The sequence below is a fragment of the Ovis canadensis genome, chromosome 6 (assembly GCF_042477335.2).
Source record: "Ovis canadensis isolate MfBH-ARS-UI-01 breed Bighorn chromosome 6, ARS-UI_OviCan_v2, whole genome shotgun sequence".
In the NCBI taxonomy this organism is placed as follows: Eukaryota; Metazoa; Chordata; class Mammalia; order Artiodactyla; family Bovidae; genus Ovis; species Ovis canadensis.
In genome coordinates this window covers 26969572-26996456 of record NC_091250.1, presented here as the reverse complement: position 1 = coordinate 26996456, position 26885 = coordinate 26969572, and the positions used below count along the sequence as shown (strand labels likewise).

Below are 26885 nucleotides of genomic sequence, written 5' to 3'. Positions count from 1 at the left end.
TCCTCTTCTCCCAGGTGCTGAATTCTTCACTGTGACTCAGCTATGTGGTCATGTCAGTTACCTCTGGAGTTGTATTATTTCCAAATGACTGGCAGTTGGCCAACCTTGTAATCCTTTTTCTTATCACTTTATCTACATCTTCTCCTGGAGCAGATTGCAATATTACAAATGACAATTGTTGGTAATATCCCCACATTCACATTTCTCTTATGTATGAGCTACTTTTTTCTTAAGGATGATATGCTTTGAAGCTGTCTGTATACAGCTACTACTTACAATTAAAGTTAATTTGCCCTTTTTTTCCCCTTAAGTTTGTTGTAATTTTTTAAAATTAATTTATTTTAATTGGAGGCTAATTACTTTACAGGATTGTAGTGGTTTTGCCGTACATTGACATGAATCAGCCATGGGTGTACAAAATTAATATATGTGTATTCTCATTTTTTGTCATACTTAGTCTAATATTATGACTATGATGGACTTCCCTGGTGGCTCAGACGGTAAAGCATCTGTCTACAATGTTGGAGACCTGGGTTCAATCCCTGGTTTGGGAAGAATCTCTAGAGAAGGAAATGGCAACCTACTCCAGTATTCTTGCTTAGAAAATCCCATGGACGGAGGAACCTGGTGTCCATGGGGTCGCAAAGAGTTGGACACGACTGAGTGACTTCACACACACACACACAAAATGACTGTGATTTCCAGTTCCATGAAAATAGTTTCTTTCTTGGTGTTTTTGTTTGGTTTGGTTTGTTTGGTGACTTTTGGTTGTTGGTTTTTCATCTATTTTGAAGGTTATTCAGTTCATCAGAATCAACTGTCAGGTGACAGGAATCCAGGATAAACGCATCATAATCTGATTTGATTGATCCTGGAAAAACCTGATCTCTGCTTTACTCAGCATTTCTTCTGTACTGCTGTTCTCAGTTTGCCCAGCCTTAGACCTAGATGAGATAGTTGAGATCTCTGCCAGCAAACTTCCTTGAAGCTGTTAACTTGGAGGAAAAAGTTGTTTACCCCTTTTCTAATTTTTCACTCTAGTAGATAACCATCATACAGGTTTTCTTCTGGAGTCACATAGTGAACTAAGTCATGTATATTCGGAAAATCTGTGACCAGTTTGTCTTAAAAGATTTGGCAAGTCTTTATTCTTTCCATCTTTTCTCAATTGAGAATGCTAGAAGAACCTATGTCTAAGAGAAATATTACATAACCCCTTTTCTTTAGTTATGTTTTTCTTTTATAAGATAAAAGTATCATATCTTTTAATTTTATGTAAAATTTGAGACAGTTCCAAAATTATAAACAAGAACTGGATGATTTTTCCATACATATGTCATTTCTGCTCTCTAGCTGAAATGCTGTTATGCTTTTCCTTTATGTCCCCTCTCTTACAAACATATTTAAGATTCATAAACTCTTTAAGATACTTACTTTTAAAATATACAGAAAGATGATTTTTTTTTAAACAGAAACAGCAAGTCCATCAGTCACTGATGCCCCAGAATAGGAGTAGAGAAGGTAAATTTGTTGTCCCCAAATTCCCACTGGAAAAATGATATCCATCACAGCTAGGTTCTTTCTATATCTCCCAACTGTCTTGTAAATTAATAATTGATCCATACTATCTTTGAAGTACTGAATTCAAATTCAGTTATCCTAAATTACTGCCTGTAACAACAGCATTTTGTGAAAATAGGTAGATTTCAGAAAAAGATTTCCAAATGAACCTTAAGAATAAACCCATTTATAAGCCGATGGATGTGTGCATGGGTTTGATTTAGCAAAACAGTAATGAAAATATAATGTAATTCATCAGATAGACATATATTCAATGAATGTTTATTGAGTTTAGATGAGTTATGAGAAATACACTATTTGGGGTACTTTAGATCATGGCATCCGGTCCCATCACTTCGTGGGAAATAGATGGGGAAACAGTAGAAATAGTGTCAGACTTTATTTTGGGGGGCTCCAAAATCACTGCAGATGGTGACTACAGCCATGAAATTAAAAGACGCCTACTCCTTGGAAGAAAAGTTATGACCAATGTAGATAGTATATTCAAAAGCAGAGACATTACTTTGTCGACAAAGGTCCGTTTAGTCAAGGCTATGGTTTTTCCAGTGGTCATGTATGGATGTGAGAGTTGGACTGTGAAGAAGGCTGAGCGCCAAAGAATTGATGCTTTTGAACTGTGGTGTTGGAAAAGACTCTTGAGAGTCCCTTGGACTGCAAAGAGATCCAACCAGTCCATTCTAAAGGAGATCAGCCCTGGGATTTCTTTGGAAGGAATGATGCTGAAGCTGAAACTCCAGTACTTTGGCCACCTCATACAAAGAGTTGACTCATTGGAAAAGACTCTGATGCTGGGAGGGATTGAGGGCAGGAGGAGAAGGGGACGACAGAGGATGAGATGGCTGGATGGCATCACTGATTCAGTGGACGTTGAGTCTGAGTGAACCCCAGGAGTTGGTGATGGACAGGGACGCCTGGCGTGCTGCGATTCATGGGGTCACAAAGAGTCGGACAGGACTGAGCGACTGAACTGAACTGAAAGGATATGACATATGCTGCTGCTAAGTCTCTTCAGTCATGTCCAACTCTGTGGGACCCATAGACGGCAGCCCATCAGGTTCCCTGTCCCTGGGATCCTCCAGGCCAAGAACACTGGAGTGGGTAGCCATTTCCTTCTCCAGTGCATGAAAATGAAAAGTGAAAGTGAAGTCGCTCAGTCGTGTCCGACTCTTCATGACCCCATGGATTGCAGCCCAAAAGGCTCCTCTGTCCATGGGATTTTCCAGGCACGTGTACTGGAGTGGTGTGCCATTGCCTTCTCTGCATATACATACAAATAATTTTATAACAAGTTCAGATATGGATGGTACCATACCAGAGATATAAAGCATTATCAAAGAAGAGAAATAAAGAATATATTCTTAAACTTGGGAAGATCCAAGATTGATGTAGAAGGTAATAACAATTGTCTGACCCTTAAAGATATGCTAAATTTGGATAAATGAAAATACCCTGATGCAGCAAAAACAGAAAATATAGTTACCAGTGTGGGCAGGGTGGAAGAAGCTAAGAGAATGTGGAATGATATGATGTGGTTCAGTGTTAGAAGTGAGAAACAGATTGGCCTTGCATTTTCAATGAGAATTTTAAGATTTTTCTTAATGGGTAAAGTTAAGAGAAAGTGAGAACTTGAGTGCTGGATGAAGAGTACTTGTATAATACTTTGAAAATATACTGGTTCAGGTTGGGCAGAAAACTTTTGAGAGGGCCCAGGTATTAGGACAAAAAAAAAAAAAAAAAAACAGTGAGAAAGGGAACTTGGAGTTGCTTATTCATAGATTTGCACTGGTCATAGCAAACACCTCTTTTCCAACAACATAAGAGAAGACTCTACACATGGACATCACCAGATGGTCAACACTGAAATCAGACTGATTATATTCTTTGCAGCAAAAGATGGAGAAGCTCTATACAGTCAACAAAAACAAGACCAGGAGCTGACTGTGGCTCAGATCATGAACTCCATATTGCCAAATTCAGACTTAAATTGAAGAAAGTAGGGAAAACCACTAGACCATTCAGGTATGACCTAAATCAAATCCCTTATGATTATACAGTGGAAGTGAGAAATAGATTTAAGGGACTAGATCTGATAGATAGAGTGCCTGATGAACTATGGAATGAAGTTCCTGACATTGAACAGGAGAGAGGGATCAAGACCATCCCCATGGGAAAGAAGTGCAAAAAGCAAAATGGCTGTCTGGGGAGGCCTTACAAATAGCTGTGAAAAGCAGAGAGGCGAAAAGCAAAGGAGAAAAGGAAAGATATAAGCTTCTGAATGCAGAGTTCCAGAGAATAGCAAGAAGAGATAAGAAAGCCTTCTTCAGCGATCAATGCAAAGAAATAGAGGAAAAGAACAGAATGAGAAAGACTAGAGATCTCTTCAAGAAAATTATAGAAATACCAAGGGAACATTTCACGAAAAGATGGGCTCTATAAAGGACAGAAAAAAAGTGCTGCACTCAATATGCCAGCAAATTTGGAAAACTCAGCAGTGGCCACAGGACTGGAAAAGGTCAGTTTTCATTCCAATCCCAAAGAAAGGCAATGCCAAAGAATGCTCAAACTACCACACAATTGCACTCATCTCACACACTAGTAAAGTAATGCTCAAAATTCTCTAAGCCAGGCTTCAGCAATACATGAACTGTGAACTTCCAGGTGTTCAAGCTGGTTTTAGAAAAGGCAGAGGAACCAGAAATCAAATTGCCAACATGCGCTGGGTCATGGAAAAAGCAAGAGAGTTCCAGAAAAACATCTATTTCTGCTTTATTGACTATGCCAATGCTTTTGACTGTGTGGATCACAGTCAACTGTGGAAAATTCTGAAAGAGATGGGAATACCAGACCACCTGGCCTGCCTCTTGAAAAACCTATATGCAGGTCAGGAAGCAATAGTTTGAACTGGACATGGAACAACAGACTGGTTCCAAATAGGAGAAGGAGTACGTCAAGGCTGTATATTGTCACCGCTTATTTAACTTATATGCAGAGTACATCATGAGAAATGCTGGGCTGGTGGAAGCACAAGCTGGAATCAAGATTGCCGGGAGAAATATCAATAACCTCAGATATGCAGATGACACCACCCTTATGGCAGAAAGTGAAGAGGAGCTAAAAAGCCTCTTGATGAAAGTGAAAGAGGAGAGTGAAAAAGTTGGCTTAAAGCTCAACATTCAGAAAACAAAGATGATGGTATCTGGGCCCATCTATTTCATGGGAAATAGATGGGGAAACAGTGGAAACAGTGTCAGACTTTATTTTTTGGGGCTCCATAATCACTGCAGATGGTGACTACAGCCATGAAATTAAAAGATGCTTACTCCTTGGAAGAAAAGTTATGACCAACCTAGATAGTATATTCAAAAGCAGAGACATTACTTTGCCAACAAAGGTCTGTCTAGTCAAGGCTATGGTTTTTGCTGTGGTCATGTATGGATGTGAGAGTTGGACTGTGAAGAAAGCTGAGCGCCGAAGAATTGATGCTTTTGAACTGTGGTGTTGGAGAAGACTCTTGAGAGTCGCTTGGACTGCAAAGAGATCCAACCAGTCCATTCTAAAGGAGATCAGCCCTGGGATTTCTCTGGAAGGAATGATGCTGAAGCTGAAGCTCCAGTACTTTGGCCACCTCATACAAAGAGTTGACTCATTGGAAAAGACTCTGATGCTGGGAGGGATTGGGGGCAGGAGGAGAAGGGGATGACAGAGGATGAGCTGGGTGGATGGCATCACTGATTAGATGGATGTGAGTCTGAGTGAACTCCAGGAGTTGGTGATGGACAGGGAGGCCTGGTGTGCTGCGATTCATGGGGTTGCAAAGAGTCGGACACGACTGAGCGACTGAACTGAAATAAACTGTTTCAAAGATTTCCGCTTCAGGCTTCTCTAGAAGCACAGTGGTTAACTGTATCAGTGGAAGGAACTCATGACATTGGTGAATTAGACAAACAGATCAATCCAATTTTTTGTTCCACAGAATTGGCCTGGGGGAGTGCTTCTGTCAGAGCAGTGCCTGGAGGGAGGCTGAGAGGCAGAGCAACCCCACCGAACATTCTCTTGATTTTCCGTCTTTGGTGCCTTTGCTGGGCCCAGCCAGAATTTTCATCTTATTGTGATCTTCCTGTTCTCTGTCCAAGCAGAGGGTGAGATTTATTTTGTAAATTGTCATTATGTAGCGTAGCACATGGAAGTACGTGGAAGATTACACAGTCTAGCAGGCACTGTTACCTCGGCTCTGCATGCTTTTGCCCCAGGTAGAAATGCTTTCCCTGGGATGACTCACCTCCTCATCCAAGGATCAATGCACTGTTGCCCAGACCCTTCTGGGTCATTGACTTTGTTGCATAGGGGGAGATGTACTTCCTGATGAGTTATAGAAATAGATGATCTACAGGGGAAAGAGATGGAGGGAAAGAGTTGGGCAGTTTTAGTTTTCTATTCTGTATAGTCTCTTACCCCAAGCTGACAGCAAAAGTAAATCAAAAACTTCTGCCTTCTTTCTGAGTATGTGCACCATTTATGGTCAGCATGGAAAGACAGAGGAGTTAATGGAAATATCCACTGGGTACACTTGCAGCTTATTGCATATGTTGGTTTTTGTCTGTCTTCCTATTTCTTTAAGCATTTGGGAGGAGCTGACTCCAGGGCACTCTGATACTGTCATCTAATTGAATGATTTATGCTGAAACTGAAATGAACTAGACTGGTTTTAGCTAGTATTTGCATTTACTGTTCTTTTATTAGGTTTATAATCTGGAAATTAATATCAGTATTAAAATAGAAGAAGGTAGATTTTTTTTCTTTTATTTAGGAAGGGATTCTTTAGTTCCCAAGGCATTTTTTTTGACATAGTATTTTATTGAACTATCAATGTATTTCCAATTGGTTTTGAAACTGTTCAGTTCAGTTGCTCAGTCGTGTCCGACCCTGCGTCCCCATGGACTGCAGCACACCAGGCTTCCCTGTCCATCACCAACTCCCAGAGTTTACTGAAACTCATGTCCATTGAACCAGTGATGTCATCCAACCATCTCATTCTCTGTTGTCTCCTCCTGCCTTTAATCTTTCCTAGCATCAGGGTCTTTTCTAGTGAGATAGTTCTTTGCATCAGGTGGCCAAAGTATTGGAGTTTCAGCTTCAGCATCAGTCCTTCCAGTGAATATTCAGGACTGATTTCCTTTAGGATGGACTGGTTGGATCTCCTTGCTGTCCAAAGGACTCTCAAGAGTCTTCTCCAACACCAAAGTTCAAAAGCATCAATTCTTTGGTGGTCAGCTTTCTTTATATTCCAACTCTCACATCTATACATGACTACTAGAAAAACCATAGCTTTGACTAGACAGACCTTTGTTGGCAAAGTAATATCTCTGCTTTTTAATATGCTGTCTAGGTTGGTCATAGCTTTTCTTCCAAGGAGCAAGTGTCTTTTAATTTCATGACTGCAGTCACCATCTGCAGTGATTCTGGAGCTCAAAAAAATAAAGTCTGTCACTGTTTCCACTGTTTCCCCATCTATTTGCCATGAAATGATGGGACCAGATACCATGATCTTAGTTTTCTGAATGTTGAGGTTTAAGCCAACTTTTTCACTCACCTCTTCCGCTTTCATCAAGAGGCTCTTTATTTCTTCTTTGCTTTCTGCCTTAAGGGTGGTAGAATCTGCAGATCTGCATATATGAGGTTGTTGATATTTCTCCTGGCAATCTTGATTCCAGCTTGTGCTTCCTCTAGCCAGCCTTTCTCATGATGTACTCTTCATGGAAGTTAAATAAGCAGGGTGACAATATACAGCCTGACGTACTCCTTTTCCTATTTGAAACCAGTCTGTTATTCCAGGTCCAGTTCTAACTGTTGCTTCCTGACCTGCATACAGATTTCTCAAGAGGCAGGTCAGGTGGTGTGATATCCCCATCTTTTTAAAAATTTTCCACAGTTTGTGGTAATCCACACAGTCAAAGGCTTTGGCATAGTCAATAATACAGAAGTAGATGTTTTTCTGGAACTGTCTTGTTCCAGAACAGTCTGGCAATTTGATGTTGGCAATTTGATCTCTGGCTCCTCTGGCTTTTCTAAATCCAGCTTGAACATCTGGAAGTTCACGGTTCACATACTGTTGAAGCCTGGCTTGGAGAATTTTGAGCATTACTTTGCTAGCTTGTGAAATGAGTGCAATTGTGCGGTAGTTTGAGCATTCCTTGGTGTTGCCTTTCTTTGGGATTGGAATGAAAACTGACCTTTTCCAGTCCTGTGGCCGCTGCTGAGTTTTCCAGATTTGCTGGCATATTGAGTGTAGCACTTCGATGACATATTCTTTTAAGATTTGAAATAGCTCAACTGGAATTCCATCACCTCCACTACCTTAGTCCGTAGTGAAGCTTCCTACGGCCCACTTGACCTCGCATTCCTGTATGTGTGTCTCTAGGTGAGTGATCACAGCATAGTGATTATCTGGGTTGTAAAGATCTTTTTTTCTTCTGAGTATTTTTGCCACCTCTTCTTAATATTGTCTGCTTCTGTTAAGAGCATACCATTTCTGTCTTTTATCGTGCCCATCTTTGGATGAAATGTTCCCTGGGTATCTCAGATTTTCTTCAAGAGATCTCTCATCTTTCCCATTCTACTGAAATTGTTAGCATACAGCTTTTCATTGCTTGTTGCCACACTCTTCCATTGGGAAGTCAACTCTAAAGTGAGGAGAAGACTGACTTATAATTTACAGAAATTTAATGTGAAAGAATGTTTTGAAATTATTTCTTGAGTCTCCATTTCCCCCGCATGGAGGGAATACATGGGGCAAAGGCTGTGTTCATGTAATGACTGAACACTGTCATGTAATGGTAGTGAATGAAGTCCACAAATCTGCCCTGGACTGTGATGTTCTGTGATATGCGCAGAGAACCATATCTTGCTTTTTTGTATTCTTGGCTCCTGTTACTTGTAGCATAGAAAGTGATCAGTAATGGTTTAACTGTTACCGAACTATTGATGACATGAATACACCTGCAGATTAGTTAAGGGCACTCCACCCAGTCCTTTGTTAGTATCAATACACATCAAAAGGGAATGTGGCTGTAAGAATTATTTTGGAAAAATACAAGGTAAATATATTTTTTTCAGTTGAACTATTGATGAGTACCACAAGTCCATGGCTCAGAAACAGGTTCTTTTGTTATTATTGGGCCTCACTTTTATTCATTATCTCTTTTTCTTAGAAATAATTTTAGATGGGTTGATAATCAGAGTAAGTATTCAGTGATGGATAGTTAATTCCTATTCTCCCAGTCTTTTCTGAGAAAAAAAAAAATGCTATGCCAGGAACTTCATGTGAATCTCTTAGCCCTGTTTTTAAAATCTACCTGTGACTCTTGAGAAGCTAACCAAATGAAGATCTGTTGAGACATTCCAGTTATTGGAGGTGTAAGGACAACCTTAGTGACAGTTTAACAACCATTCATGTGGCCCATAGAACCTGTAGATGAGGACTTTAGGAAGGACCTAGTGGGAAGGGCTTTCCAGTACTTCCATTTTCTGCGGCCTCAGCTGGACACCTTGAAAACTGGAAGCTGGAATCATTGTAGGTACAGACAGTCACATGTTTGGCTCTTGCTACTGGTGAGTGGCTGAGACCCTACTTGAGGCTGTTAGTTAGAACACCTACTTGTGGCCTCTTCATGTGATGGGGATTTATTACGGAATGGTGATTGGGCATCAAGGTTGCGTGTTCCAAGAGAGAAGCAGGTAACATCTGTATCCTTTTTTTGACCTTCTACTGTATCAGATGATCAGGAGAGTCACAAGCTTGCCCAAGTTCAAGGGGTGTGGATACAGCCCCATTGTGATGGGAAGTAGTGAGGTTCAGAAAGCATGTGGGCTTCCAAGTTAGCACAATGGTAAAGAATCTGCCTGCCAGTGCAGGAGACCCAAGAGACGCAGGTTCAGTCCCTGGGTTGGGAAGGTCCCCTGGAATAGGAAATGGCAACCCACTCCAGTATACTTGCCTGAGAAATCCCATGGATAAAGGAGACTGACAGCTTATAGTCCACAGGGTCGCAAAGAGGTGGACACGACTAACGCAGTCTAGCACACATGCTCGTGTTGATCAGGTACTGAAATTGATGGAGGGAAGTTTACATTTAAAAATAAAAATGACTAGATTATCTAGAATTTTTGTCTTGTATTTCCCAGTGAGGCAGTTACAGGTGTGTTAATACTTTGGAGAGCAGTTAGGAGTTATAATAAAATTTGATTGTAAAAGGGATAAAATTATCCCATCCTTCTCTTGCACAAGTAAATAATGAATACTCAGCTTCTAGGGAACTTGTTCTTGTTTCTTTTTGCTATATGCTATTTCACTTTTCTCTCGCCTTGAATATAAATCAGTTTTATCTTCATTCAGGTATATAGCAAAGACATACTTGTCAGTGAGCCACCATGTCTATTTCTTTATGATCCTAAGCTATATTTTGTGATGGCACAGGGAATTATACAGATATCTCATTCAGGAATTTCTCAATGGAAAATCATTCTAAGAAAAATAAAAATAGACAGGGACTCCCTTTATCAAACTTCCTTATTTTATGTCGTCTCCTTTTAGTCCAGGTGCTAGTTTTGCTCAACAGGAAGTCATTGTGTTTTTTCCTTCCTTATCAGCACTGAATTCAGTGAGTTAGAGGTAAGCCCAGTTGCTTCTCAGCTTGGAGAGGGTCTGGAGAGCCTAGCAGGGACGTCCAGAGAATTAGAGCCAGCAGATTAAGGAGGACTCATTCTGGAGTTGGAGTAATGGTTATTCCAAGTCTTTGACTTGCTTTGGGATCCTCCCTGAAGGAACCAGATTGACTATAGGGCCCAACTGCGCTCTTGTGGGGTTCCCTGGGTGGGGTGCTGTGGACTCTCTGCCTGCTGCTTACTGAACTGGGGGACCGCATTCTGACTCGGGCTCTGAGCAGAACTGTAACTAAATCATTCTGTGTTCGAGACCCAGACTCTCTGTCTCTCGATTCTCTTTAAAGAGGCCGCTGGTCACCACTTGTCCGTTATGCTGATGTGTTTCTCCTGAGGTAGTCAAGTGCTCTCCAAAGCTGTATCTGCAGCCCCATTTCCTCCCCCAATTTTCTGTTTCCTTCTGTTCTCTAGATAGCTCCACATGTATATTACACAGACATCCCAGATTCATTATGTTCAAATAAAAACTGTTCTTCTTCCCCCTCGCCCCCAGATCTGCCTCTCCATAGGTTACTTCTCTTGGTGGATTAGGAAGTTATTCCAAGCCAGAAACTTGAAAATCATGCTAACCCCACATTCTCCCAACCCCTCACTAAGTCTCTCCTTCTAATAAACACCCGCCTGCACCCACTCCTTCCTCTTCTCAGCCTTAGACCCTCGCCTCGTTCCCTCCCAGTCTCCTCACCGTTGTCTCCCATCTCCTCCGAAATGTCCTGGGATAATCCTCTCCTATGTGAACTTCACTTTACAACAGCCATTTCCCTCCTCTGCCCTCACACTAGGGGCTTCCCTGACGGCTCAGTTGGGAAGAATCTGCCTGCAATGCAGGAGACCCCAGTTTGATTCGTGGGTCAGCAAGATCTGCTGGAGAAGGGACAGCCTGCCCACCCCAGCATTCCTGGCCTTCATACTAGACGTGAATTTTGCCTCCTTCCTTGTGTCTCTGTGGCATCACTCAGTTCAGGTTAGTCACTCAGTTGTGTCTGAATCTTTTTCAACACCATGGTCTGCAGCACGCCAGGCTTCCCTGTCCATCATGAACTTCCGGAGTTTACCCAAACTCATGTCCTTTGAGTCAGTGATGCCATCTGTCATCCCCTTCTCCTCCTGCCATCAATCTTTCCCAGCATCAGGGTCTTTTCCAATGAGTCAGTTCTTCACATCAGGTGGCCAAAGGATTGGAGTTTCAGCTTCAGCATCAGTCCTTCCAATGAATATTCAGGACTGATTTCCTTTAGGATGGACTGGTTGGATCTCCTTGCAATCCAAGGGGTTCTCAAGAGTCCTCGTCAACACCACATTTGAAAGGCATAATTCTTCAGTGCTCAGCTTTCTTTATAGTCCCAACTCTCACATCCATACATGACTTTTTCACTCTCCTCTTTCACTTTCATCAAGAGGCTTTGTAGTTCCTCTTCACTTTCTGCCATAATGGTGGTGTCATCTGCATATCTGAGGTTATTGATATTTCACCTGGCAGTCTTGATTCCAGCTTGTGCTTCATCCAGCCCAGCGTTTCTCGTGATAAACTCTGCATATAAGTTAAATAAGCAGGGTGACAATGTACAGCCTTGACGCACTCCTTTCCCAATTTGGAACCAGTTTGTTGTTCCATGTCCAGTTCTAACTGTTGCTCCCTGATCTGCATACAGATTTCTCAAAAGGCTGGTCATGTGGTCTGATATTCCCATCTCTTAAAGAATGTTCCACAGTTTGTTGTGATACACACAGACAAAGGCTTTGGCGTAGTCGATAAAGCAGAAGTAGATGTTTTTCTGGAACTTTCTTGCTTTATCAATGATCCAACAGATAGTGGCAGTTTGATCTCTGGTTCCTCTGCCTTTTCTAAATCCGGCTTGAACATCTGGAAGTTCAGTGTTCACATACTGTTGAAGCCTGGCTTGGGAAATTTTAAGCATTACTTTGCTAGTGTTTGAGATCAGTATAATTGTACAGTAGTTTGAGTATTCTTTGACATTGCCTTTCTTTGGGATTGGAATGAAAACTTACCTTTTTCAGTCCTGTGGCCACTGCTGAGTTTTCCAAATTTGCTGGCACATTGAGTGCAGCACTTTCACAGCATCATCTTTTAGGATTTGAAATAGCTCAACTGGAATTCCATCACCTCCACTAGCTTTATTTATAGTGATGCTTCATAAGGCCCACTTGACCTCGCATACCAGGATGTCTGGCTCTAGGTGAGTGATCACACCATAGTGATTATCTGGGTTGTGAAGATCTTTGATCTTGAACTTTATTGTGCCCATCTTTGCATGAAATGTTCCCTTGGTATCTCTGATTTTCTTGAAGAGATCTCTAGTCTTTCCCATTCTTTTGTTTTCCTCTATTTCTTTGCATTGATCACTGAGGAAGGCTTTCTTATCTCTCCTTGCTATTGTTTGGAACTCTGCACTCAAATGGGTATATCTTTCCTTTTCTCCTTTGCCTTTCATTTCTCTTCTTTTCACAGCTATTTGTAAGGCCTCCTCAGACAACCATCTTGCCTTTTTGCATTTCTTTTTCTTGAGAATGGTCATGATCCCTGCCTCCTGTACAATTTCAAGAACCTCTGTCCATAGTTCATCAGGCACTCTGTCTATCAGATCTAATCCCTTGAATCTACTTGTCACTTCCACTGTATAATCATAAGGGATTTGATTTAGGTCATATCTGAATGGTCTAGTGGTTTTCCCCTGCTTTTTTCAATTTAAGTCTGATTTTGGCAATAAGGAGTTCATGATCTTTGTGGCATAGTATTATGATTATCACAAAGAAAGTTTCACTTTATTTTCCCAAGAAAAGAAGGCAGTCAGGTACACTGGCTGGCAAGCCCACCTTTATTTTCTTGAGGCAGGACATGTAGTTAAACTTGATTTTAAAATACCCAGCATTCTGTTAGCTCAAATTCTAGGGGAGGGACAGTGTTACTGAATGAAAAAAATAAAGCTATTTATTGTTTATCCTTTGAAGCTGTAGGTTACTATTGGCTTTCTTGATTTATTCAAAGACATAAGTAGTGAGCACCTACTATGTCCCATAGCCCTGGAAGACAGAAAATCCTGTGCCTAAAGTCACACACTGCAGGGTGTGTGCTGTGTGTCCTAGGAGATAGCACATCTCACAGAAGAGATAACACAGAGTTACTCCAGTCATGTCTGACCTTTGTGACCCCATGGGCTACAGCCCACAGGCTCCTCTGTCCATGGAATTCTCCAGACTGCCGTACTGGCGTGGGTTGCCATACCCTCCTCCAGGGGATCTTCCCGACCCAGGGATCGAACCCACGTCTCCCACGCCTCCTGCGTTGGCAGGTGGATTCTTTACCGCTAGTGCCGCCTGGGAAGCCCATCCTTTGTCATGACTTTGACAGGTACCTGTGGGCTTAGGAGGAAGTGGCAAGCACCCCGCGGCAGGCTGTATCTGAGGAGTGAAGAGTAGATGAGGTGTGGAAGCCTGATGGAGGTGAGGGTAGAAAGTTAGGTTGTGGTCATGTTGTTAAGAATGTAAAGTCTCTAGACAGGAATTTTTGGTCATAAATTTATTCTTTGATATGTCTCAAATATCTGGAAGAATGCCACGTATGGTACACAGCAGGTCCTCAATAATATTTACTGAATCCATGAACAGACTCTGTAACTCACCTCACTTGCTGGGACACTATTTAATAAACAAGTATTTGATAGCCTTGCACCCCACTCCTTTTTTCCAGCAGAAATGTGAATGTTTAGTTGACAGCAGATTTTTTTGGAAAGAATGTTCCAGGATCACAGATCTGAACACTACACTCACATGTGCACAGAAAAGTATCTCCTCTTCCTGCGTCTTTATTCCCCTCCCCACATGCCCATCCTCCTTTTCTGTTGCAGATCTGCACGCTCAGATCTCTCTTGTTCACCCCAAACCTCTGCATTCTTAATTTCCTTTGGTAACATAAGGAAGATTTAAATGTCATTTTTGGGGACTGATTTTCTTTCTTCTGGTGAGATTTTCATCTTTTTACATTCAGTAAAATGTACATGCAGTACTTTCCATAGTGCCCGAGTCCCTTGCCATAATCGCTTCCTGGGGACATCCTGACTGTGTGCGGTTTCTTGAAGGTCTTAAGAACGTTGAAAACTTAACTCTCTTCACAGTCAAATCAGGGTTTCAAATTTTGCTTACTTCTTTTCATTGTAACTGTAATGGCAAAAATTTAAAAGCCCTATGAGAAAGAAAAAAGATGCTGCAGAATCTCCGTGGAAATGAGTACACCCTTCTAGGTACCTGTTTCATTCTCCTGGATGTTCACTGTGTTAATGAAGGCATCTTCTGAGAGGTTTTTTTTTTTTTTTTTTTTTTTTTAAATAGAACCATCACCTTGACATTGGTCACTGACATTGGTCATTCTTCAGGTTAGTTGTGACATAACCCCTTTGGATCATCAGAAATCATTTGAATATGCTGAAAAATCTGACAACTAGATATAAAACATTTTTGTGGTATTTCTCGTTTATGTATTTGTATTAATCAGCTTTATTCTGGAGAATACAAACCATGATGAAGAGAGTAATAAAATTGAGAGGAAATCTGTTCATGCAAATGACTTTTTTTCTTCCTTTTCTCGGTGTAGCTTATCATTTCAGTCCATCATCTGTATACTGTTTTCCAGACTTCCTGCTCTGGGAAAATGACACTGTAATTTTTATGTGACAAAGCACTTTTATATATTTGATCTCATTTAATCTTTACAAAGTCCCTATGGAGTATTATCAGAATTTCTAGAGAAGAGAGAGCTGGGTCTCAGAGAGAATGAGCCCTTGATGGAGATTACACGGCAAACCATGGAACTGGAGGTTTAAACCAAATGCTTTCCCAGTTAACTCCGTGACAGCAATGGTTGGTGCATTTCCACTTTGAATGGTATCTTCTGTATTCTCAGTGGTATTTTTTTGTTATTTTTGTTTACTACGTCTTGATTAACTGTCTTAGCAGTAGTCAAAGATCACGTTTGATGTCCCATGGTGTTTCTAAAACGCTTTATGTCAGAAATGTTCCGTATTATCTTATCTGTACTGGATTTTGCAGAATGAATATTTCAATTCTGTGCAGCCCACCTGACCAAATCGGAACATTCTTTGTATCAGGCCCTTTAAAATGGGAAAAGAGAGCTATTGATACTGGTGTTGGAAACAAGAAGAGCGGTCCCAACAGCCACCCCCCTCCTCTCCCGTCACCATCTCTGTGTGGGATTCTCTCACAGTCCAGGCATTCTTTGCCTCAGAACGCATGGGGCTGACAAAGGGTGCAGTGTTTCTGGTGTCTCCATTGCGCTGGCCCCCTCTCAAGGCTCCTATTTTGTGGGGAGAAGGGAGTAGGTTTGGGTCATAGGCTGCCGTCAGGACAGATCTGGTCCTCACCTCAGCAGCCCCGTCTGTCCCCAGGCTCGAAACTGTGACAGGCTTCTCTGGGGAGGAGGGGGCCTCTCCACATCCTTCCAGTGAAGCCGAGACAGGATAGAGGTGGGCCTGCACCATCCACCTTTTCACTGGATGGTCTTCCGTTGATTCTGAAGTGACCATCTCTTAAAGATCTACTTTTACATTTCTGAAACTGGGGTGTGTTTTACATACGTACAGTTAAGAGGTAGTTTCTCGTTGTTTTTGGATAGGAGGCCTGACTGCATAAAAAAAGGAGTCACTCAATGACTGCCTTCTCTAGAAGTCTCAGAATCTGCTTTCTGCTCCTTCTTTGAGTGTTCCACTGGTCCACTATCTTCATCTCTCGACATTCACCATGTCAAGACATTACGTAAAGTTATTGGACTTTTTACACTTTGGGAGCATTTGCTGCCTCAGTGTAACGCTGGTACTTCTCTTGTACACCCATCTGGGGTCTCACAGGGCCAGGCTGTGTACCCGCCCGTCCTGACCAGCGCTCCACCGAGGGAAGTGGGGAGGGGGAAGACAATATACTTTGTGTTGCCTCATTCATCTGACAACCAAATCAAGGCACGTGGTGTATAATTACTCTAGGGAAAGGAATCTGGCCATACCAGAAAACACATCATGCGTAGCAGTAATCGTCTTTTATTTAAAAAAAAAAGGCAAATATGTAAATATATAGCACTTGAATATGATAAATATATTATCCATATTTCCCTATTATGCTACCCTTTTCCACAGAGAGTTTAAGACACCTTCCCTATTTAATGCTACAGGAAGATAACATGATTATTCTTATTGTAAGATTGTCTTTTCAAAAGCTAATATATTGTATATTATAATTATAGGAAAATATAAGTATATATCTAAATTGGTTAAATTGCATAGAAATGTAATTATTCTTGGTAATATAGCTGGAGAAGGAAATGGCAACCCACTCCAGTATTCTTGCCTAGAGCATCCCACGGACAGAGGAGCCTGGCAGGCTACAGTCCACGGGGTCACGAGAGTTGGACGCGACTTAGTGACTAAACCACCACACAGTAATATAGTGAGACCTGTGACTGTTGTTGCTTTGTTCTGCTCAGTATTTGACCTAGTACTGTGAAGGCTTCCCTGGTGTCTCAGAGGTTAAAGTGTCTGCCTGCAATGTGGGAGACCTGGGTTCAGTCCCTGGGTCGGGAAGATCCCCTGGAGAAGGAAATGGCAACCCACTCCAATATTCTTGCCTGGAAAATTCCGCGGACTGATGAGCTTGGTGGGCTACAGCCCATGGGGTCGCAAAGAGTCAGACACGACTGAGTGACTTCACTTTCACTTTGTGAGGATTTTGCTCTTACTTACATTGTGGAAACACAGAGTGCTTCCCCTGGACAATAAGCAGGAAAAGCCATAGAGATAGGCTGTGGGTTCGGGCCTGTGATGATGGCCAAGAGTCTGGGAACCTTTGCAGAGCCCAGACATCCGTGCTCTGCTCCTGCCCTGCCATCTAGTGGAGCAGCATAGATGCGGCGCTGGTCGTGTGTTTGCTACGGCGCTTCAGTCATGCCCGAATTCCTGTGACTCTGTGGACCTTAGCCTACCAGGCTCCTCCGTCCATGCGTTCTCCAGGCAAGAATACTGGAGTGGGTTGCCATTTCTTCCTCCCGGGGATCTTCCTGACCCAAGGATTAAACCCGAGTCTCCTGCATCTCCTGGGTTGGCAGGGGAATTCTTTGCTGTTAGTGCCACCTGGGAAGCTGCAGTGCTGTTCAGTTAAGTATAGAGGACCGAATGCATTTCTAAACTCATATGATATGTGAAATGATGTGTTTATGCTGTGCATATATGCATAAATACCAATAACATCCATTAAAAAATGGTACTGCTGATAAATGGTGAAAGTTGCTCAGTCGTGTCCAACTCTTTTTGAGACCCCGTGGACTCCATGTGACAGTCCATGGAATTGTCCAGGCCAGAACACTGGAGTGAGCAGCCTTTCTCTTCTCCAGGGGATCTTCCCAACCCAGGGATCAAACCCAGGTCTCCTGCATTGTAGGTGGATTCTTTACCAGGTGAGCCACAAGGGAATCCCAAGAATACTGGAGTGGATAGCCTACCCCTTCCTCAGAAGATCTTCTTGACCCAGGAATCGAACTGGGGTCTCCTGCATTACATACATTGATGTGTTAAAAAAGCAAAGTCTGTAAATGGAAAGTAGTGAGACATTTAGTGCAAATATTAAAATGTTTTATACCAATAAGTACAGCTCTCTGACACAGGCACAGAAGTGAATGGATAGCTCAGTGGAACAGAATAGAATTTAGAGAGAATTCTCTGGCAATCCAGTAGTTAAGATTTTGCACTCTCATTGCTGAGAGCATGGGTTCAATCCCTGATCAGGGAACTAAGATCCCACAAGCCATGAAGCATGGCCAAAAAAAAAAAAAATAGAATTTAGAAATTGACTGAGAGAGTGACATTTCAAATAAATGAGAACCAGATGAAATACCTAGGAGTGTTGAAAAGGCTGGAAATTTGGTTTAAATGGATCCCAGTTTCATTCTTTCCTCAAAAAAAGAAAAAAATGTCTAGATGAGGAAAGGTTGAAAATTAAAGAAACAATATAAAATGAAGTAGAACAATTTAAAAGATAATCTTAAAGTGGGAAATGTTTGCTAAGTAATTTGGGAATAAACTCAGAGACCACTTAGGAAAAGGCATTTATCCTTCTGGCCAAAAAAAAAAAAAGTCAGAAAATTATAAAGCAGCAATACTTCAAGGGAAATGCCACATTCAGTTCTGAAGCTAAAGTGAATCAGGTGATACTGCCTTGACAGCATCTGATAGAGTACTATACAGACTACTGGAGAACGAGAGATGAAAAGAGTTGAATTTCTGTTTCCCCGATGATCTATCTGAGGCTGAACAGCTTCTGTGTTACGCCATCTGCTTTTCTTCTGTGAAATAGGTGTTTTCTCAAGCTGTTGGTGTGGGGGGTGTTCCTCATTATTTAAGTTTTTTTTTTAATTTTAATTTTTCATTCTGTTTAGAAGTATAGCCAATTAACAAAGTTGTGATAGTTTCAGGTGTACAGCAGAGGGGCTCAGCCGTACATATACACGTGTCCATTTGCCCCCAGGCTGCCACGTAACACTGGCAGAGTTCCCTGCGCTGTACAGTGGGTTCTTGTGGGTTACCCATTTCCTCATTATTTTGTTCTATGTATTCTTTATTTTGTGTGTTACAAATACTCTGCATCAACTTTTGGTTCTGTTGCTTTTTATTGATAAAATGTCTTCCCTTCTCTAGATGTTTATTCTGTGATCGTATGTGTCGGTCTTTTCTTTATGACTTCTGGGGTATGTGACTGGCTCAGGAAGGTCTCCCCCCCGCCGCCAAATGCAATAAAATTATCTTTGGGGTTTATTTCAAGTACTTCACCTGTTTTAATTTAGTTTAACTGTTTAATCCTTTCCCGATTTGTGTTAGCGGAAGGATCTAGCTCACTGTTTTTTTCTGGACCCGTGGCTGGAGACCTCATTCCTGTGCTGATAAAGATGCCGACTTCCTGTCCACAAGGCAGTCCATCTTGTCTGCCACCTCATGGCTCTCTCTCTTCCGAATACCAAAGACGTGAATTGTGATGCTTCTAGATTCTACAGTGCATTTTAATATCTTGAGGCATTTAGTATCTTTAAACTCTTGTTTTTTCATAAGTTTTTTAGCCTTTCTTATACATTTTCTTTTCTGGATGAATTGTAGGCTCAGATTTTTAAGTTTGGTATGTAACAATCCTTTTGGAATGTAGGTTGAGGATGCATTGAACTAAATTTTATAAAAAATCAGCATCTTAATAACATTGATGTTTCCTTCCCAGCCCATGTTACATCTCTCCATTTGAATAGATTTTTGTTTTTGTCCTTCAGTAAAGTTTTCTTGTTTTCTTTCTGTGGATCTTATATATTTTATTAGTAAGTTCATCTTAAATGTGTATTATCTTTGTTGATATCTTGAGGGTTTTTTTTTTTCCAGTCCAATTTTTTAAGTTAGTGTTTGCCACAGGGCAGGGGGATTCTAAAGTATCTATAATTTTAATAATGGTAAGTTTCTGGAATTGGGATAATTTTTTTTACATTAATTGCATTTATTATGAAGGGTGGAGAGGGTTTTGTGAAGAACTGTTATGAAAACAGTTTACCCTTTATAACCAGTGGAGTCTTAAATTCTAGGAGACACAGTGCCTGTACGTAGAATTGAGATGCTGCCTGGCCTCGTAGCTCTTTGGCAACCTGAGCACACTTTTCAGTGAAGCTTCAGTTCCAGAGTCTTCCCAATGAGTTGAACAGATTCTAGACCCCCTTGGTGTCTAGCTCCTGCATCTCCTCATATTACCTGAGGGTCACTGAACCAGTCAAACCCCAAACCCAGCTGTTTCTGTGTACTTGGCGGACATGAGTCACACCAAACCTTTTCTGAATGTACGCGGCAGATTGGAGACCTTGGGGAGGGGTTCCGTCCCCTCGTGGCCAGGTGGCCTCTGCCCCTCCCTCTCTCGACTCCAGTCTCTCACTCTCCTCTTCTGCCTCCAGCTCAGGACAGAGAGTCGGAAAATCACATTAAGCCAAGTGCGGTGCATGTACGTGCTAAATCGCTTCAGTTGGGTCTGACTCTGCAATCCCATGGACTGTAGCCGGCCAGGCTCCTCTGCCCATGGGATTCTCCAGGCAAGAATACTGGAGTGGGTTGCCACACCCTCCTCCAGGGGATCCTCTTGACCCAGGGATTGAACCTGTGTCTCTTATGTTTCCTGTTTTGATGAGAGTGTTCTGTACCACTAATGCCACCTGGAAATCGCAAGCCAAATGTGGTACTACCTTCTAAAAAAGCTGAGTATTTCTCCTGGAGGGAGTGAACCATAATGAATAAAAGTTTTTCTAGTCCCTTACATACCAATAAAGACAAGATACTTGAATATATTCTGCTTATGGCTAATGACTGTGATAGGAAAAGCTGGGAAAACAGGTTTATGATTTCATTGTGTGTCAAGCAAAGCAGAGAACAACTGAAGAAGTATCTGTAATTCTGTATGTATCCATAGAGTCAGCTGAAACTTAAAGACGTTCTAAGTTCTTACGAGACAAAAATTGAATAATGTTATTCCCATCAGTTTAGTTGCTCAGTTGTGTCCAACTTTTTTGCAGCCCCATGGATGGCAGCATGCCTGGCTTCCCTGTCCGTCACGAACTCCTGGAGATTGTTCAAACTCATGTTCATTGAGTCGGTGATGTCATCCAACCATCTCATCCTCTGTCGTCCCCTTCTCTTCCTGCCTTCAATCTTTCCCAACATCAGGGTCTTTTCCAATGAGTCAGTTCTTTGCATCAGGTGGCCAAAGTATTGGAGTTTCAGCTTCAACATCAGTCCTTCCAATGAATATTCAGGACTCATTTTCTTTAGGATTGACAGGTTGGATCTCCTTGCAGTCCAAGGGACTCTCAAGAGTCTTTTCCAACACCACAGTTCAAAAGCATCATTTCTTCCACACTCAGCTTTCTTTATAGTCCAACTCTCACATCCATACATGACTGCTGGAAAAACCTAGATGGACTAGATGGACCTTTGTTGGCAAATTAATAACTCTGCTTTTTAATATGCTGTCTAGGTTGGTCATAGCTTTTCTTTCAAGGAGCAAGCATCTTTTAATTTCATGGTTACAGTCACCATCTGCAGTGATTTTGGAGCCCCCCAAAATAAAGTCTCTCACTGTTTCCATTGTTTCCTCATCTATTTGCCACGAAGTGATGAGACTGGATGCCATGATCTTAGTTTTCTGAATGTTGAGTTTTAAGCCAACATTTTCCCTCTTCTCTTCCACTTTCATCAAGAGGTTCTTTAGTTCCTCTTTGCTTTCTGCCATAAGGGTGGTGTCATCTGTGTATCCGAGGTTCTTGATATTTCTCCTGGCAATCTTGATTCCAAGTTGTGCTTCATCCAGTTTGGCATTTCACATGATGTACTCTGCATAAAAATTAAATAAGCAGGGTGACAATATACAGCCTTGATGGACTCCTTTCCCAATTTGGAACCAGTCTGTTGTTCCATGTCCAGTTCTAACTGTTGCTTCCTGACCTGCATACAAGTTTCTCAGGAGATAGGTAAGGTGTTCTGGTAGTCCCACCTCTTTAAGAATTTTCCACAGTTTGTTGTGATTCACACAAACTGTTGTGATCCACCAATTTATTGTTTGATCTACGGTCAAAGGCTTTGGCATAGTTGATAAGTAGATATTTTTCTGTAACTCTCTTGCTTTTTCTATGATCTAACAGATATTGGCAATTTGATCTCTGGTTCCTCTGGCTTTTCTAAATCCAGTGTGAATATCTGGAAGTTCATGGTTCATGTACTGTTGAAGCCTGGCTTGGAGAATTTTGAACTATACTTTGCTAGTGTGTGAGATGAGTGAATTCCATGGACAGAGGAGCCTGGTGGGTACAGTACATGGGGTCACAAAGAGTTGGACATAACTGAGTGACTAACACTTCACTTCACTTGAGCATTCTTTGGCACTGCCTTTCTTTAGGATTGGAATGAAAACTGACCTTTTCCAGTCCTGTGGCCACTGCTGAGTTTTCCAAATTTGCTGGACTGTTGAGTGCAGCACTTTCATAGCATCATCTTTTAGGATTTGAAATAGCTCAACTGGAATTCCATCACTTCCAGTATCTTTGTTCGTAGTTATCACACTGTTGTGGTTATCTGGGTCATGAAGATCTTTTTTGTATAGTTCTTCTGTGTATTCTTGCCACCTCTTCTTAATACCTCCTGCTTTTGTTGGGTCTATCCATTTCTGTCCTTAATTGTATCTGCCCATCTTTGCATGAAATGTTCCCTGGGTATGTCTAATTTTCTTGAAGAGATCTCTAGTCTTCCCCATTCTATTGTTCTCCTCTATTTTTTTGCATTACTTTTCCTATAAGGTTTAGTATTTTTGAATGTAAACATTTTGTAAATAGCAGGGGCCCTGAAATCTTTGGCTTTAGAGAATTGGATAGTTGGTGATAAATTATTTGAAGACAAGCCATAGGGAGAAACCACCATATGTATTGAGATCATTCTACTGTGCTATGTTTATAGTTGTTCTAAGTACACCTAGCTTATAAATATAAAATGAAAATTCTGAATCAGTTTGTTGTGTTTCTTACTTTGAATCTTCAAATTTCACTATTAAATTTTTAGCACATGTGATATTCTTGATAAATGTGGTAGCGTATAAGTTAAAAGCATTAATCTACAGTTGATATATTCTGTTTCTTTTATATATTCATTAATAAGTAGAGTTTCCTGGAAAATGAGGTATTTTGATAAGATTTTCTTCCCTCCCAAATAATGATAGCCTATTTTACTCACTCAGTAGCTGGAAGGATGTACTTCCTTTCCATCTTCATTCTTGGTCATATAATGACACTATTCACTAATTCATTTGGGGCATAAAATGTAGTCCTCTCTTCCCTGCTAAGAAAAAGTGTAATAGAGCCAGTTAACACAGATCTCATTAAGTGAGAGGCGGGAAAGACAGCAGAGAAAATCAAGACATAAAGAGGCCAAACATTCCATATAAATACTTCATATTCAGCTACATGGTGATGCCGTTGTGATGGTACTCCATACTGTACTTCTTACCTCTCAGCTGCAGCTCAGTTATGCCAGAAAGTGGTGTGCCATGAAAAACACAGACGACACAGTCATATCAATAACTTCTTCACCCTGAACCAGAGACCTCCCAGGACTGCAAGCCCTAACTGAGACAGCTCACTCTGCCTGTTGTGACTACAATGTGGGACTGTCCCGTTTCCATGACTGTAATAGGGCATAGGTATTGCCAGTGGATAGTATATTTGTTTTCCTTACAGTAGAATTACGTGTTCTTCAAAGCACTGTGGCTTTATGAATTCTCATATGGGGAACTGAAGCTCAGTGACTTTGACAAAAGGCTTAGTCAGAGGGATGAGTTACCCTGAAAACAAGCTGGTGCTTACAGAATAAAATGCTGCCAGGGTCATGTTCCTTAAAACAAACTGCTTTTATCTTTAGCACAAGTCAGTGATGCTGGCAGAAGGGTGTTAATGTGTCTTCCTATGGAAGGAGTAATTCCTGAAGTTTGGCAGTTTCCTTAGTTAATATCAGATTTGCTATGGCCCTGTATCTGTTAGCTGTAGATGGACATGTCTGAGAATTTAGTGTTTTCCCACACAACGAGGGCAAGCTTCTGCTCGGAGATTTCCAGAACCCTGGGATGCCTCTCTATACAGTACGTATGATTTCCGTTCTGTGTGAGTGGAAGTTGAAGAAATAATTAGAGATACAGTAAAAGTTGTTAGGCCTATGGTTCTGTGCCCCTATCAGCTAATTCCTTCTCTTTCTCAGTCATATACTACAGTATGCTTTTCAGAAATGCTTAGACCAAGATAAAATCAGCCTCAGTTCAGATTAATTCAGTTCAGTTGCTCAGCTGTGTCCGACTCTTTGCAACCCCATGGACTGCAGCACGCCAGGTTTCCCTGTCTGTCACCAACTCCTGGAGCTTGCTCAGACTCATGTCCGTCGAGTCAGGGATGCCATCCACCTAGCTCATCCTCTGTCATGCCCTTCTCCTCCTGCCTTCAATCTTACCCAGCATCAGCATCTTTTCCATTGAGGCAGCTCTTTGCATCAGGTGGCCAGAGTATTGGAGCTTCTCCCTGGGTGGGTGTTGCGGTAGTAGTTTTTATTTTTATCATATGTCTAATCTTTTAGGTATATCCTCATACAGATTTATCTCTAGCCATGTTTTAAACATAAGTTTCAATTTTTTTTTTTTACTTCTGTCTGAGGTCTTAGGCCATTAATTACTGATATTTTGTTGTTGTTTATTAATCTTACCGAATTAACTATCTGTTCTCCTTATTTTAGTTAGCATCAGCAGGTGAAATATTTGTAAGAAAAGCATTTAAAGGAAAATATATCCTCTTCAGGTTCTAATTGTTTAAGAAAATTATCTGAGTGTTTTTTAAAAACAGAGCTGTGATGACACTGATGATAAGCTATATTACTCCATCATAAAATTAACTGCCATGTTTTGAATTGCAGGACCTCCAAAGGTGGGTCAATGGTGCTCATGAGCATGGCTTTGTCCTGGTGTCTTTTGGAGCTGGCGTCAAGTATCTGTCAGAAGACATTGCTACCAAACTGGCTGGTGCTCTGGGGAGATTGCCCCAGAAAGTAATTTGGAGGTAAAGGAATAATATAGATTGTTTCTTCACCACTGATTTTCCGTATCCTCTTGCTTAGTCCGCAGGTGTAAATAACCACAACACACTGATACCTTGGCAGCATTAGCAGGATGCCCTGACTTTTCATTTTATTTCTTAGTGTGTTGAAATCTAGGGATTAATTTATATAATACTCTTTAATATATAAATAACACATCAATTTATATATTATTAATATATAATATTCAATATAAATTAATTTATATAATTATAATTTACATGAATTTATATATTTCTAATATAAATAAAACAATTTATATAATACTCTTTAATATATATTAAATTTTAATATATATAATTTATATAATACTGTCATTTTGTTTGCACCCCCATAGACTGCAGCCCACAAGGCTCCCCTGTCTAAGAATAGTGGAGTGGGTTGCCATTCTTTTCTTCAGAGGATCTTCCTGACCCAGGGATCAAACCCAGGTCTCCTGCATTGCAGGCAGATTTTTTACTGTCTGAGCCATCAGAGAAGCCATTTCTGTATACTCCTTCAAATCAGTGTTGGAATGAGATTAAAAACTGATAGGTGAATGATTAAATAGGTAAAATATTTCATGGGACCTTTGGGGCTCCCACTTTGTTTATAAATGCTTTTGATTCCTTTCATCCAAGAGACCAGGCCTTTAAAAAAAGAAGTGACTTGCCAGTTAGTGCTGGTCCAAACAGACCTCACTTCTTTTGGGAGGCATGGCCAACAAGTGTCTGTCTCTGGAATTTTTTTTTTTAAATTATTTACCTATTTTTATTTTTGGTTTCTCTGGGTCTTCATTGCTGCTCTCTGGCACTCTCTAGTTGCAGCGAGCTGGGGCAACTCTTGGTTGTGGTGTTCGGGCTTCTCATTGTGGCAGTTGTGGTGAACGGGCTTAGTTGCTCCGCGGCATGTAGAGTCTTCCCAGACCAGGGATTGAACCCATGTCCCTGTCACTGGCAAGCGGATTCTTAATCCATTGTACCATCGGGGCAGTCCGGTCTCTGGAATTTCTAACCCAGTGTCTGAACTTGGCCCTGAGCACTTATATATTTAGTACCTGCCCCCACCATTGAGCGTTAGGGATACAGAAGTGAACAAGGTCAGCCCCACAGTGTCAAGCCTTTACAAATATGCTGTAAGGAATGTGGTTTTCTCCCTTGTACAGACTGTGGCAGAATTAGTTCCCACTTCTTCTGGTGCAGCTCGGATGGGAAAGAATCTGCCTGCAATGTGGGAGACCCGGGTTCAATCCCTGGGTCAGGAAGATCCCCTGGAGAAGGGCATGGCAACCCACTCCACTATTCTTGCTTGGAGAATCCCATGGACAGAGGCTACAATCAGTGGGGTTAGAAAGAGTTGATACGACTAAGGGGCTAACACTTTTCCTTTTCTCTCGGCTAAGCTATGAAGTGGATGTTGGGTTTCCTGTTTCAGGCTTAACCCAGAAAGTGCCCCTTCAGTTAATTATCTGGGCTGGTTTGTATCAGCCCATTTCAGGCTCTTGCCTTCCGCTCAGTTGATGAGCACGTTATGGTTTGTGTTTCAAAGACCAAGGCAGGAAACAGCCTGCATCCTTACCCCACAGTACCATCCCTGGGGCCCAGCTGGAGAAGAATACTTCCTGCTTTCTCCTAGTTCTCGAGCCTTTCCTCGGGTTCTGGGTGTCCAGATGGGAAGTGGGGGCTGCCCAGTGGTGGCCCTCCCTGCCTTCCTCTTTCACCTTCTAGATGCTGGTAGAAAGTTGACTTTCTAGCAGAGGTTCATATGGTTGCTATTTTCCCCAGCTCTGTGAGAACTGCTGAAGGAACATGGATCTCAAGATAATCCAGAATGTTTCGTATTTGTCCCTCAATCAATGAAAATGTGAAAAAGTAACTAAAATTTTTGCTGTTGAATATC

At 41.4% G+C, this 26885-nt stretch overlaps 1 protein-coding gene across 1 annotated transcript in view; it reads left to right on the top strand.

Moving 5' to 3' along the window:
• Positions 1-26885, top strand: part of UGT8 (UDP glycosyltransferase 8) — a 104967-nt gene that overhangs the window by 71249 nt on the left and 6833 nt on the right. The window contains exon 3 of the mRNA XM_069593408.1: positions 24828-24970. Coding sequence (XP_069449509.1) covers positions 24828-24970 — 143 coding nt within the window. The remainder of the gene's footprint in view (positions 1-24827; positions 24971-26885) is intronic.